The sequence below is a fragment of the Synchiropus splendidus genome, chromosome 7 (genome assembly GCF_027744825.2).
Source record: "Synchiropus splendidus isolate RoL2022-P1 chromosome 7, RoL_Sspl_1.0, whole genome shotgun sequence".
Taxonomy (NCBI): Eukaryota; Metazoa; Chordata; class Actinopteri; order Syngnathiformes; family Callionymidae; genus Synchiropus; species Synchiropus splendidus.
Window position 1 is genome coordinate 17930272 of NC_071340.1, and position 12311 is coordinate 17942582.

Genomic DNA, 12311 nt, shown 5'->3' on the forward strand with positions numbered 1-12311 from the left:
GTCATTGGTGCAAGCAGACTAGAAAATAACAACGTTCATGGCTTCTTAGAGACAAGGAGGGGGCGTAATGCTTCTTCATTAAAAATATGGATTACTCTCTGACAGGGTTACAACTCTGGTGCCCGGCTGTGTGGCGGCAGCATGGCAGGGGGGGCTCGGCTCCTGAACGGGCCTGCGTGAAGGAAGATCTCATTTCTGCTGGTGGGTGAGAGCAGAGCAGCTCAGAATGCAGGTTGGTCTGCCAACAGATGGCGCTCACCTGATACTCGAAGGAGGGCGTAAGTCTGTAGTTGAGCATTTCCTGGTGGAACACCGGCGTGATGCTGCCGGACATGGGCGGCACGATCCACACCCAGTCGCCCGGACAACCCCCCCGCACTCTGTACTCGTTTTCCATGTGCTTCATGAAGGACTCCGTGGCGGAATGGTGGTCCACGATGGTCACCTTGCAGGTCTGCAGCCCAGACAAACCCACCGTTAGCTATGAGCGAAGCCTTATAAAAACCGCAGCCAACCTGGAAGCTGTGTAGGACGGCGATGTTGATCTCCACCAGCGCCTGGTCTTTCCACAGCGACGACGTCTTTCTGGTGTCCAGAGACATCATGTTGGCCACCTCCTACAAGCACAAACAGTATCGCTGACACTTCCAAGCTTCTCATTCTTTCAAAGAAGCAGCATCTTCTGTCTTGAGGTGACTCAACGGTGGGCTGGTTTTAGGAGGGTTTCTTTCCTAAAAAGGGTGAGACGCACTGATCTGCACTGTGTAATTGGACTGATGTGTGACCCAAAATTAAGGACGACTGCTCAGATCCCTGCCCCGCAGCGCTTCCTGATTGCGTCTTCCAAATATATAAACGCTGATTCCAGGAAGGCGAGAGGAGAGTCAGTACCTCCAGGATGTTGTAGCGTGCGCTGTCGCAGAAGTCCCGCACCCCGATCTCTGTGCCCATGTACCAGCCACTGAAGGGGCAGCCGGTGAACTCCAGACCTCCGATCTCCAGCAACATGTTGGACACGGCGGGGAGCGCGTACCACTTCAGGTCCAGGTCCTTGAACCACTCGAACCTGGCAGGAGAGAAAAGCCAGGACAATACACAAGCAGTTTAGCTCCAAATTAAGACTCATTAGCCGTGACCACGCAAACACTTGAGCCATCAAACCACTTCACACAGCTCTCGGCGACGGTCAGAGAAAGCAGGACCTCAATTTAGCGGCAGTAACTTTCTCCTCCGCTCTCCTGCAGCAAGGCTGATAACAGAGTTTGCTGTATTATTTCCTGAGCTGGAGCTAATCATCATGTAATAATGAGGCGCTGTTGGTGGTCGCGAGCAGCTGCCAGCACTTCTGTTACAGTTACAGGATTTGTGTTTCACACAGTTCAATCGTTTGCTGCTGCTCAGACGATTGCTGTAGAAACTTGGCAAATGGGATTTTCCCTTCCACTGATCTGACTCTGGACCACAGTGCTCTCTGGCCGAGCATTCACTCCATCGAGAAACGACTTATGGCAGGTGTGATCATGAGACCTAAGCACAGCACGACATGGGTAGAAAGCTCTCTCCAACACAGAGTACATTCCTCACCTGTAGTCACTCGGCACCAAACAAAGGAGAGAGAGAGCATTGCTAGCCAGAGAGAAGCCTCAAGTGAGTCTCACCTCAGATGCCAGTTCTAGATGGCGAGGCTGCGACTTTGTTACCTACGTTTAGCGCCTACACGCACTGTATCACCTCACCTTCAAAATCATACCTGAAGCGTGTCTAATTCTGCTGCTCAGGTGAGGCCCAGTTCCCTTAACTTAACCTTTCCAACATGAGCTAACACATGCCCCCCAGCCAAGTGGGGAGCAACGTACTGGTGGACCATCTGTACCTCTTGTACTGACCTGAGGTGAGTCAAAAGATCTCCAGAAGTGTCCCTGAAGTATGGCTCATCTTAACTCTACCCCTGGCTATACAAAGCTTACACCCCTTAATCTGGGCAGAAGAACCTACAGTGCTCTGGAAGCTTGTCCTCTGACGCCAGAGGTGCAGATAAATGTTTGTGTAGCTTGGTGAGGCCTGACCCGAGCCTTCGTGCTGTCTCAAAACAAAGCCTGCTGTTGTCTAGTTTCCCTGCTGTGCCACCTTAACATGACGAACCTCCATCCCATTCATACCTTCATCCTCCTCCATCAGATCTGGAGGAGCCTGACCTGAATCCTTCACCACAACCTCAACACCGTAAGACATCGTAATGCAATGCTACGTTCCCCATTCCTCCTGCAACACTTCGCCAGATGCCTCCGCTTTCTCGTGAGAGTTTGCAAGTGTTTGTGCTGAACCTCGTCTGACCGTGACACATCTCCATCAGCAGCGCTAGCCTGCTGGCTAAAGTCGGACATGATGTTGTGAAGGTCTGAACGCGTGTGACTCGACCTGGACTCATTCAAAACAGCATAATCATGAAGTACATTTAAAAAACCCACAGCTTCGCTCCAAAGCAACAACAACAACTCCATGTTTGCAATTAAGGTTCCCTCGCAGCCAAGCAGAAGTTTAATTCACAGCCCTGAATAAATCATCTCAGCTGTACAGTGGAGTTAATTCATTCATCGGAGCTCTAATTAGATGATTCAACCGACGAATCTGCCGATCCATTAATTATCGCCCGATTGCACCAGCGTCACATTCCAGCGTTTCACGCCCAGTTTGGCTCTTACAATATTTCTCTTACACATGCTGTGAATTTAAAGTGCTGCTCAGGAGAGAATGCACAGACAATTGGGGGAAGGGGGGAGGGAGGGGTGGTGACGGAGGCTCGTGGTTGCACCTGCGACCAGTGAAACAGAATCAGGCGATGACGCAGCGTCACGTCGTCCCGATGGTGCTCACAACCGCCTGACCTGGCTGAACTCTGCAGCGCCATCCAGCGACCAAGCACAAGTCAGACCAGACCAGCATTACGCCGTTCAGAGACTTGTTTGATCAAGTCTTCAGCTCTGAACAAAAGTTTTTCTGTTGACTCATTTTGCACCAAAATGTATCCAACTGAGAAGAGGTGGGACTCACTTGGGGTGTGTGATGGGCACCTCCAAGACAAGGTCTTCTGGGATCTCGAACAGCTCGGGGTCATTTCCGTTGGCCTGCAGCAGCAGTGGCAGCACGTCGAAGCGGCCCTTGGGGGCCTTCCAGCCCAGCTGCATGCAGATCTGCAGGCCGACACAATGAGTGAGTGACGTGTCAATGTGCCCAAGTCATCCGCTCACATCACTTACCTCAGTAAGCTCCACGTTAGCCGGGTCGCCCAGGATCTCTCCGTCCGGTTGCTTGTAGCCGGCGTATCGGATCAGCTGACTGTTCCAAACTCGGAAGTCGTGTTTGCCGTCTGTTCTCGCCGGGAATATGGTGATGGCAGACCTGGATCAGAGCAACATATCTCATGACGGTGGCCGAACTCTGATGAATTTCAATGGAGACAATGGTAGACATAGACATGGCCCTAACAAGTCACCATGATCTATGCTAGTTCACTTCACTCACAAAGACATGATTGCCACACAGTTATAGGTGAGCACAATGTAACGGCTCCTGTTATCTGTGAAAGCTTTGATGAGGCGTCAGGACGAGACAGGAAGTGAGTCCAGCCGCGAGACAAACGCAAGACAAGCGAAGACTGGAGTGTCTGAGAGAGATGAGCGCTGACAGTTCAAGCAAGGGAAGAGGGGTTAGGTTGAAGCAAAGATGGAGGGAATGTGTTCTGTACCTCAAGTTTCCTTTGTTGGTGGCGTACTTGATGTGGTTGCAGATGTAGTTGTACATTCCGTGAGCCGTCGTGCAGTCTCTGGCGTCAAAGACCTGCGAGCGACACCAAGCCATTAGAATCAGTCCTGGTGCCGGACCTGTTGACGACATCACCTGAAGCTTGGACCACTGGATCCTCCCGACGCAGCGGGCCGCGTTCCTCCAGGCGTGTTTGGCACCGTAAATCAGCTCTGTGTCCTTCAGCTGGTACGTTCCTGATGCCTCGATCTCCTTGGTGACCTCGTCCAGTCGGTCAACGTGGGCCTTGGATCCGTACCTGTGGGTGGAGAGGGTTGCACGGCTATGAATATGGGTTGTGGGTCATATCAGCGCTCATTTCACGAGTTAGCAAGCGAGCATGAGTTTGAGCGGATTGACCCTCATGGTGCCATCAGACACCTGATGTGACGGCGCATGGAACACATGCTGCTCTTGAGACTACATTCTAGTCCACCTGCCTCTTGATGGAGGTGTAATACTGGTCGATGAAGTCAGTGGCTAGTGGCAAAAGCTCCTCTTTGGTCCGCACTTCATCGGGCTTCCGGACGCTCTGGCTGGGCATCATGATGGAGCCGGAGCAAACGTTCTCCGAGCAGATCGGAACCTGGAGGGGATGGTTCAGTCAGAGACAAGACAGATCTTTTGGTACACTGCTGCAGTCATCGTCATCCTAACAAGTTCTGGCGGCCAAATGAAGAGGGTAAACCATGGAAGACTCCGCAGAACTAGGATGTACAAAACAAAGTCATGATGTATTTGATGGGCAAGAGAGTTATTCTCTTCTTAACTATCGTTAATATTTTATTGAGTCGTGGTCTCCAGCGACTCATGCAGGACCTGCTGCAGTAGCTTGTCACCTTCAAATGCGCCTTTTGGGGCACATTGTTGTTGCGATTTGCTGGTGAGTTCAGAAACCTGTTTTTCTGTGTGGTGAGTTCAGGAACAAAAGAGATTCAGTGGCTTAACCAGAGAAAGTCACAACTAAAAGAGGGACTGTCGTTTTGAACATTTCTGAGACGCAAAAAAACAAGGAACTGAGGCAGAGCATGTCATGCAGTGCTCCCGGGCCTGGACCGGGTCACGCAGCGGCCACAGTGCGCCCCGCCCCCCAGGCTGCACCGCTCTCAGAAAGCAGGCCTGGAGGATGACGCGCATGGCTCCGCTGACGAAATGTCCCATTGAAGTCGGATCAATAGTCTTCAGTCTACGAAGACGCTCTGTTGAGAGAAAATATCATCCAGACGTCAGCGATTAAAAATAGTCTCTGAGTCTGCTGAGTCATGGTTTGATCATGTGACGCCCGAGGATCTGTTCTTCTCGTAGCCCACCGGCGCAGCCTTTTATTGGCACGCTCTCTTTACCCCAACTTCCTGGTGAGATAGTGAATCAGATCGCAGCGAGCAAGTCGAACTTGGACGATAAAGCCAGGGACTCAGCGGGTTAGATGGGAACCACACCCTCAACTGGGTGCAGAAGAAACCACTGGCTGAATCAGGTGAATTGAGGGAGACAGCTACGCCCCGTTTTGGAGAGTCAGAGTTTGGGTTTCGGGGGTTGAGGAGTCCAAAGCTCTGCTCCCTGGAGCAGAGAGGGGAGCTCACTAAAGCTGTCTATCTAAAGAGGGCCTCCGTTCCAAGAGTGTCTTGGCACCCTTCTCCCGACCAGGCGGGCCGAGAGAGGGGCGAACTATGACTGTAATAACAATTGAAAAAAGCTCTGTGCCGAGAGAGGTGGTGGAACCCTGCACCATCTCTCTCACCGCCAGCCACTCGTCACTGCAGCGAGTCAAAACATTCCACTGCCGTTCTGAAGACATTTCCCAACTGAAGCACAAGGAGAGGCGAGCAGAGCAAACTTCCAGGGTTGTTTAACGGTTGCCAGGCAACTGGACGGAACAGCACACAGCTCCGGTGTATTTTTATCATGTGAGCGATGGTGGAGTTTCTCAACTCAATAATGGAACCAAACAATAACAGGTAAATAAATATTTCAAGCACCAGCCTGATGGTACATTTAATTATGTTGTATTGGAGGGAGCTAATTAGCTTGATGCGCGGGGGATGCTAACATTGTTACACGGGTATCATCACTGGGTGCTTCAGAGCAGCACAGGGGTTCCTCCTGAAACTGTGGAGGACTTGGCCAAGAGGGAGTGTGAAGATGGAAGACAGAATGGGACCTGAAACAGAACCTTGTGGAACGCCAGGGTTAACTCTGGCAGAAGCAGATGAGTCAGATCCGTCAGGTGCTACCTTGCTGGAGCTGTGGTGCAGCGTGTCACTGTAGACGGTCCCGGACTCCCAGTTCTTGATCTTGATGAAGCGAGGACATTTGGACGGACTTCCGTTCTGCAGCGTCTTGGTGGGCGAAGTCCTGCCGTCAGCCATCTGCGAACACAGCAAACATCAGAACGAAGAACTGGGTCATGGGCCCGTCCCAGCTGGTTGGGTTGAGACACTGGGGACACCAGACAGAGTTTGCCACCCAGTCGCAGGACCACCTCCCCTGTAGACAATGGAGAGTCGTTCGGCCTATAGGACTGTGGCTGGAGACCCGATCGCCCAGAGGAAACACACATAAGGTGGAATCTGAGTCTGACTCCGTCTGACTGTAACTTGACATAAGTGGCTGAGAAACCTGCTTCCAGCGCATCATTTTCCCTCCAGGCTCACTCCAATCAGTGATTCGCACCGGCTACACTGAGCTTCTCCAATAGTGGCGCTATTGAATGACAAACGTCAACAATTGAACCCCCACGGTCGGCAGCATGAATTCCCGGGAGAAAAAAACCCTCTGTGATTGCGGAGGAAGATCAGAGCAATCAATCCCTGGACGGCGCTCGCCTTGATCGGCGCCAGGCTAATGGCGGCCTGGAAACAAAAGCGCCACAATCACGGCGCTCTTTGGGTTGCAGCATTAATACCAACTGTGCCCAGCCTCTGTTGCCGAGTCCCTCAGAGCGGCCGGTGGTGAGTGAACTGACTTTGATTCAATGCACGCGGAGAGGGAAGAAGTCAGGTCTCTGAGTGCCGGAGCTCCGACTGCGAGGGAACTCGGCGTGTGACTCAATGCGTTGTTATCACTGAGGTTGTTGACAGGAAAGGCAGTCAGTGTTCCATAAAGAGACCCTCTGCTGAACAAGCTCGGGAAATTGGATGTAAGTGGTTGACTTGAAGCTGGAGACACATCTCTGACTCCTTCCACTCAAAAGCTGAAAGTGAGCTTTGCTCTCAAGCTTCCTGCTGGTCTTCTGACCATGTCGCAACCAACGACTGACACTTCTCAGTCGTCCTGGCAAACTGACCCGAGTGACAGACAAGTGAGGATGAAACGGTCCTGACACTGTCTGAGTCAGCACTGACAGGATGCAGACCCGCATCTTGCCTTGCTAACACACCAGTTTTGACTGGCATCCATTACCTCTGTAGAGGAACCCTCCAGAATTGTTGGACCATCTGGATCCTGCTCCCTGTCCACCAGTCCCCTATTGCACCCCTGTTAGCATCCATTCAACACAAGACGCTTGGACCACCCAGGACTGTAACACCAGGACAAGAAGAACCAAGCCATGGTCTGCATCTTCCATAACACTATCACACTCTGAGCCAAGGATGGGCCACACCTGAAGGGTGGTTCTGATAGAGAACTGAGGTGGGATGAAGACCCAGGGCTGATGTGTGAGACAAGGAGAACCAGGAGCAGAACTGCTGACTTATAGGTCGCAAGTCTTCAGAACCTCACTCTGGACTATTGTGCAGTCATGAATTCCTGAATAACTGTGGTCTCCGTCTCGACTGATGAAAACAACAGCAGATGAAGAGTGTCTCGTCTCTGCTCTTTTAATCGTGGCAGATCATTTAGCTCTTTGAGCCGCCCGTCTGCAGCCAGCAGACCCAGCCACTCCAACGCTTCATGGCCTAGCACTCGTGTGCCCCCCCCACCCCAGGACACGAGGTGTGGATGTCGCGGGCGGAGATGGAGCTAATTGAATCTAATGTGATGAAGATAATTTCATCAAAGTCTCCTCGCTCTCTGATGTGACTTCTCGACCAGACATCCTCATGTGAGTAGACCTTTACACTGTTGGTCTGTGTGGCTTTTATAAACTGTACAGAAGCTGCCAGAGTTGGTTTGAGTTGGGGCGGGGGGGTCTCAAGCCCACGTGGCTCTCTAATGTGAGGTGTGCAGATGTTCCCAGGCCGAGGGGAACCAAGTAGAATCGCTGAAGAGGGTCTCAGTGCCACCTCACGCTTGTGCCTTCACATTTCAGTCCCGTTTTTCAATATGGACACCAGCCATCTGGGGGCAGTGTGCGCAAGTCTGGCATCTCATCAGTGGCTGACTCTGTTGACTTGCAGAACTTGGACACTTTTTGCCCGTCATTTCCCGTGTCTTCAGTCGAGTTGTCCAGACAAATTTCACTCGCCAACTCTGTGCCCGCCTCTCCAGGCGGAGTCAAGTCCGGTTTGCTACTGTTGTTTCCGTTGGCCTAGACTCTGTTCAGAGTCCGACCAGTGCAGAGGACAGACTCTCATTTGACTGAGATCTGCCCGGGACAGTTCTGGAAACCGAGTGGAGGTCACCTTCTGGTGTTGACTCGCCGACTCTTAAGTCTCTCAGGAAATTGTTCCTGAAGAGGTCGTGAGATCTTCTGAACGACGGTGGATCGCAACGTGTCCTGCACACCATGAGCCGGAGCTCACAGACCTCCGGTCTAATCACTCACTCCCAAGGTTGCCATATGGCTTCTCATCTCACGCGTGGATCAGCCGGCCTCATCCACCAACCCCCGCCGCACTTTCACACACTTTCCCGAGGTTTGATGACGAGAGTGCAGATGAGCTTTCAGCTTCCATCCGGTCAGGCTGATGGTGACATCACAAGTGGGCGGATTACGGCAGGCTCACGGACACTCAGACCTGTGACCGGACCGACACCCGCCGCAGCATAAGCTGGATTGAGAGCCGCACCAGCTTGTCGCTGCAAGGATCTAATGGCGAGGTGATGCGGCGGGTCCAGGGCACAAACACAGGCCTGCGGATGAACCGAAGCGCCGGCGCTGTGGATTAGCCGCACATTCATTACCCAGATACACTTAGCAGCCATGTGACTGAAGACGCACACACACACCATCGACCTGCTGAGGACTACAATCTGTCCTACCTCGTCTGAGTCGATGCTGTGCAGCACCACCGGCATGTTTTCCAGCATTCTGTCGTTATCTGGCGCCAGCTGAGGCAGCGTGCCGTTTCCCATGCCGAGGTCCCTGAAATCAAACACACACACACGGGTTAGTGGCTGTCAGGAGTGTGCGCCGGGATCGGCTCAGGAGCCGCTCTCCCGTCACCGTCGTCGAAATGGGACTTTTCAGATCCTTCATCTTAAAACTCAGAGCAGAGACAAGGTCCTTCTGGTGTTCCTTTCATGTTTCAGCTTTTGTGAAACAATCAAAGACACTCCATTAAAGTAGATTCAAAACTCCATTGAAAGAATAGGAACCTCAGCGCAGGGCTTCAGGAGCCAAAGTTCTTGCTCTAATGTTCTAAACAGCCTGACAGCAAATCAATTTGGAGAAAATACATCCCAAATTAAAAGGGAGCTGAAGAGAAAAACATTTGAAATGATGACTTTCGCATCATCGAATGCGTGTTTTAGAATGAATTTCAAGATCCTGTTCCAGCTGTGTCTTATCATTCTTGTCGAGAGATCTTTACTCTCCAGTCTGTAGAATTCTTTTCTTTTTTCCTGGGCATCAACACACAGCCGTCTCTTCACTTCCTTGCTGTAATAAACTGTGCAGATGTACAGTCGCAGTGGACGCGCTGTGATGGTTTGACAGGGAAGGAATCTCCACAAAGCTTGACTCCATCTACACTATGTTGCCATACAAGGAGCCTGAGAAACGTCCCTCATGTGATTAGTTTATGAGACGTTTGTTGTCTGATTTTCTGACTCGACAGTCTATGGTCGATGACTGTGACATCAGAGTTCTACTGGACACTCTTCAGAGACTCAGGAGTCAGATTCAGGAGAGTCAGACATGAAGCTACTGAGGCTGTCAGTGAGGAAGCTCAGAAATGAGTCTCTCAGAGGGACATGAGGAGAAGGTGGCAGACAAAGTTTGGCAGGAGAGATGTGGAGAGGAGAGACAGAGTTGGACCAGGAAGGTTGGAGGAGTTGAAGGAGAGGAGGACAACTCATGGCTTCATGGATTCGGCGAGTGAAGACAGTCAGTTCTCAAATGTTCTCACCCACATGCAGAAGTAGCCTCAATATTCCCTAATCCTGACCCCGGATCAAACAGGCATGCGATTGGTCGAACTCTTCCGACTCCATTCGGATCGAAGCTCAGAAAAATCAAAAGAATCTCCTCTCTAACCTGCTCCTCAATGTAGTCCCATATTAAAAAACAAACAAGAGCTGTCTGAGGACTCACACGGCCGCTGTGTTTGTCTCAACAACAACTGAGGCCCTGACCGTCCACATGAAGACAAACAGGCACCTACTCGCCCATCACTGCGCACCCTGTCAGCCGCTACCTGTCCGCCAGCGTGGGAACATCCTGCAGCACTATCACGCCACCACTCGTACCTCCTCACGCTAACCCTGACAGGCTCCATCTGTCTTCCATCAGCAGAAACCGGTCTCGCTGACTCTTTACCCTCAAGCCAGCTCTTTACAAACATCCAGAAAGGTTGCCAATTGAGTGAATCCTGCGGATGAAAGGTTCAAACAGATCAAGGACAGATTGTTGTCTAGAAACCAACGCGCCGGCTCGACCGAGTCCCTGATCTGTGGCACAAAAGGATCGGTCATGCTCAATCAGGGAAGCAGTGCCGTTGAGATGAGTTTCCTGCTGGCTGACTCACAGAGAGATGGACGCTCAGCTCATCTCCTCGGTAAAGTGTTCAGCTGGGTGGAGGCCCCGGGGCAAACCGAGGACAACCCTGGAGAGACGGTGAAGTCAACACTGACCCTCAGATTGAAACCACACAGATGTGGCATTGCATTTATCAGTTCATTTTAATGTTTTGTTTAGAGCCTTTCTTTTGTCCTGAAGTAATGTGATGCTGTGTGATTTATTTAGTTATTTCTTTTCCTGTTGTGTTTTTGGGTTGCAGAGTTTACCTTGTTTAAAAACACAAATTTAGCTTGTTGTGTTTATGAACTTGAGATTGATCTTATGTTGTTTATTTACTGAAGAATGTTTTGTTATGTGGACACTAAATTAGCCGCTTAATTGTTTGTTGCCATGTAACAACAGTGTTGTTTGTCCAGAAATGTGAGCCACACAGCCTGCGCTAACGCACATCAGAGCAACAAAGCAAAGGTAAAATTCAACAAAAATGTGCTTATAAAACACACTTAGAAACGCAAAGTTCAAAGACAATCCTCATCCAACAGTTTGTTGCTGGTCACATGTTCATGACACGCAACTTGAAATCTGGTCAACAGAAGCTACTGACTAACTTGCATTAGCAGACCAATAGCTACACTCAACAAGCCAAGTCGCTGTGAGTTTGCTATCTACGCGTGACTTGCTGCTGGAAGCAAACGTTTTCCTGAACCGGTCTGAGTCTGTGTGTGTGCTGTTGGGAGGAAGTCTGCTTCAAAGTGAGTCACTTTGTTGCTTCGATTATGTTGCCATTCTTGTGTCATGCGGGAAAAATGCAGCGTTTCGTGTTGTTTTTTCCCCCATAACTGATATTGCTGCACTGAGTCACATCTATTGTCAGTCCGTGTCCGGCAGTGCTTCATCATTGTTGGACTTGATGAGGTTTGAAGTGGTGTTGATGGATTTGTTGATTACACTGCGTGTCGTGAGGTGATTTATTGCTCACTGAACCGTTGTGTCATTTTTTTTTAATGAATTTGTTGGTCCATTGGTTTGTGTGTCAGTGACTTGTTGTGTTTATGAAGTAGCAGTTAAGTGATTTCCTCGCCTGCCGGGTCATTAGTTGTGTTAAGTCGGTGTGTTTGTGGGTCCTGACAGCAACAATCGTTCATAATCATGTTCACCATCGGGCCACGGACGATGACTCATCCGCCGCAGACGTCTTTACCGTTGTTGTTAACCAGTTCAGAGAAACTCCCCGAAACATCATGTGTCACTCGGAGCACGTATGGATCTGTCAGGTATTGATCCCAGGCTTGATTGGGTTTCAGACGCCACGGTGAAAAAACGAGCAAACGACTGAGGCGACTGTACGCAACTGCAAGCTGGACCCGACACCCAACTGGAACCTTTACTTCAGAAACTTCAGTGGCCTGTTTAGGGCCCCCATCCATGTTGAAAAGCCTCTAATAGGGGCATTGAGGCGTGTTGTCATGATTCACTTTTATTTTGTATCACATGCGTTTTTGTCTCCCTCCTCTTCCCTCTTTGTTTGGAGCTTCCCTTTTGGTTATGGCACACGGCTGGAACTCATCTACAAATCACCTGCAGACCTTTCTTAAGCACCTTGGTTCCAGCAACATGTGCCAGATCGAATCTACTCGTTCCTAGGTAAACTGGCTTCCGCGTTTCA

General features: G+C 50.7%; 1 protein-coding gene across 1 annotated transcript in view; it reads right to left on the minus strand.

Moving 5' to 3' along the window:
• The window catches only part of nos1 (nitric oxide synthase 1 (neuronal)), a 32767-nt gene that overhangs the window by 14284 nt on the left and 6172 nt on the right, over nucleotides 1-12311 (minus strand). The window contains exons 3-12 of the mRNA XM_053870645.1: nucleotides 8947-9049; nucleotides 6036-6170; nucleotides 4242-4387; nucleotides 3898-4060; nucleotides 3746-3837; nucleotides 3258-3399; nucleotides 3052-3191; nucleotides 892-1066; nucleotides 516-617; nucleotides 260-454 (exon numbers count right to left, since the gene is read on the minus strand). Of these exons, the coding sequence (XP_053726620.1) occupies nucleotides 260-454; nucleotides 516-617; nucleotides 892-1066; nucleotides 3052-3191; nucleotides 3258-3399; nucleotides 3746-3837; nucleotides 3898-4060; nucleotides 4242-4387; nucleotides 6036-6170; nucleotides 8947-9049 (1393 nt within the window). The remainder of the gene's footprint in view (nucleotides 1-259; nucleotides 455-515; nucleotides 618-891; nucleotides 1067-3051; nucleotides 3192-3257; nucleotides 3400-3745; nucleotides 3838-3897; nucleotides 4061-4241; nucleotides 4388-6035; nucleotides 6171-8946; nucleotides 9050-12311) is intronic.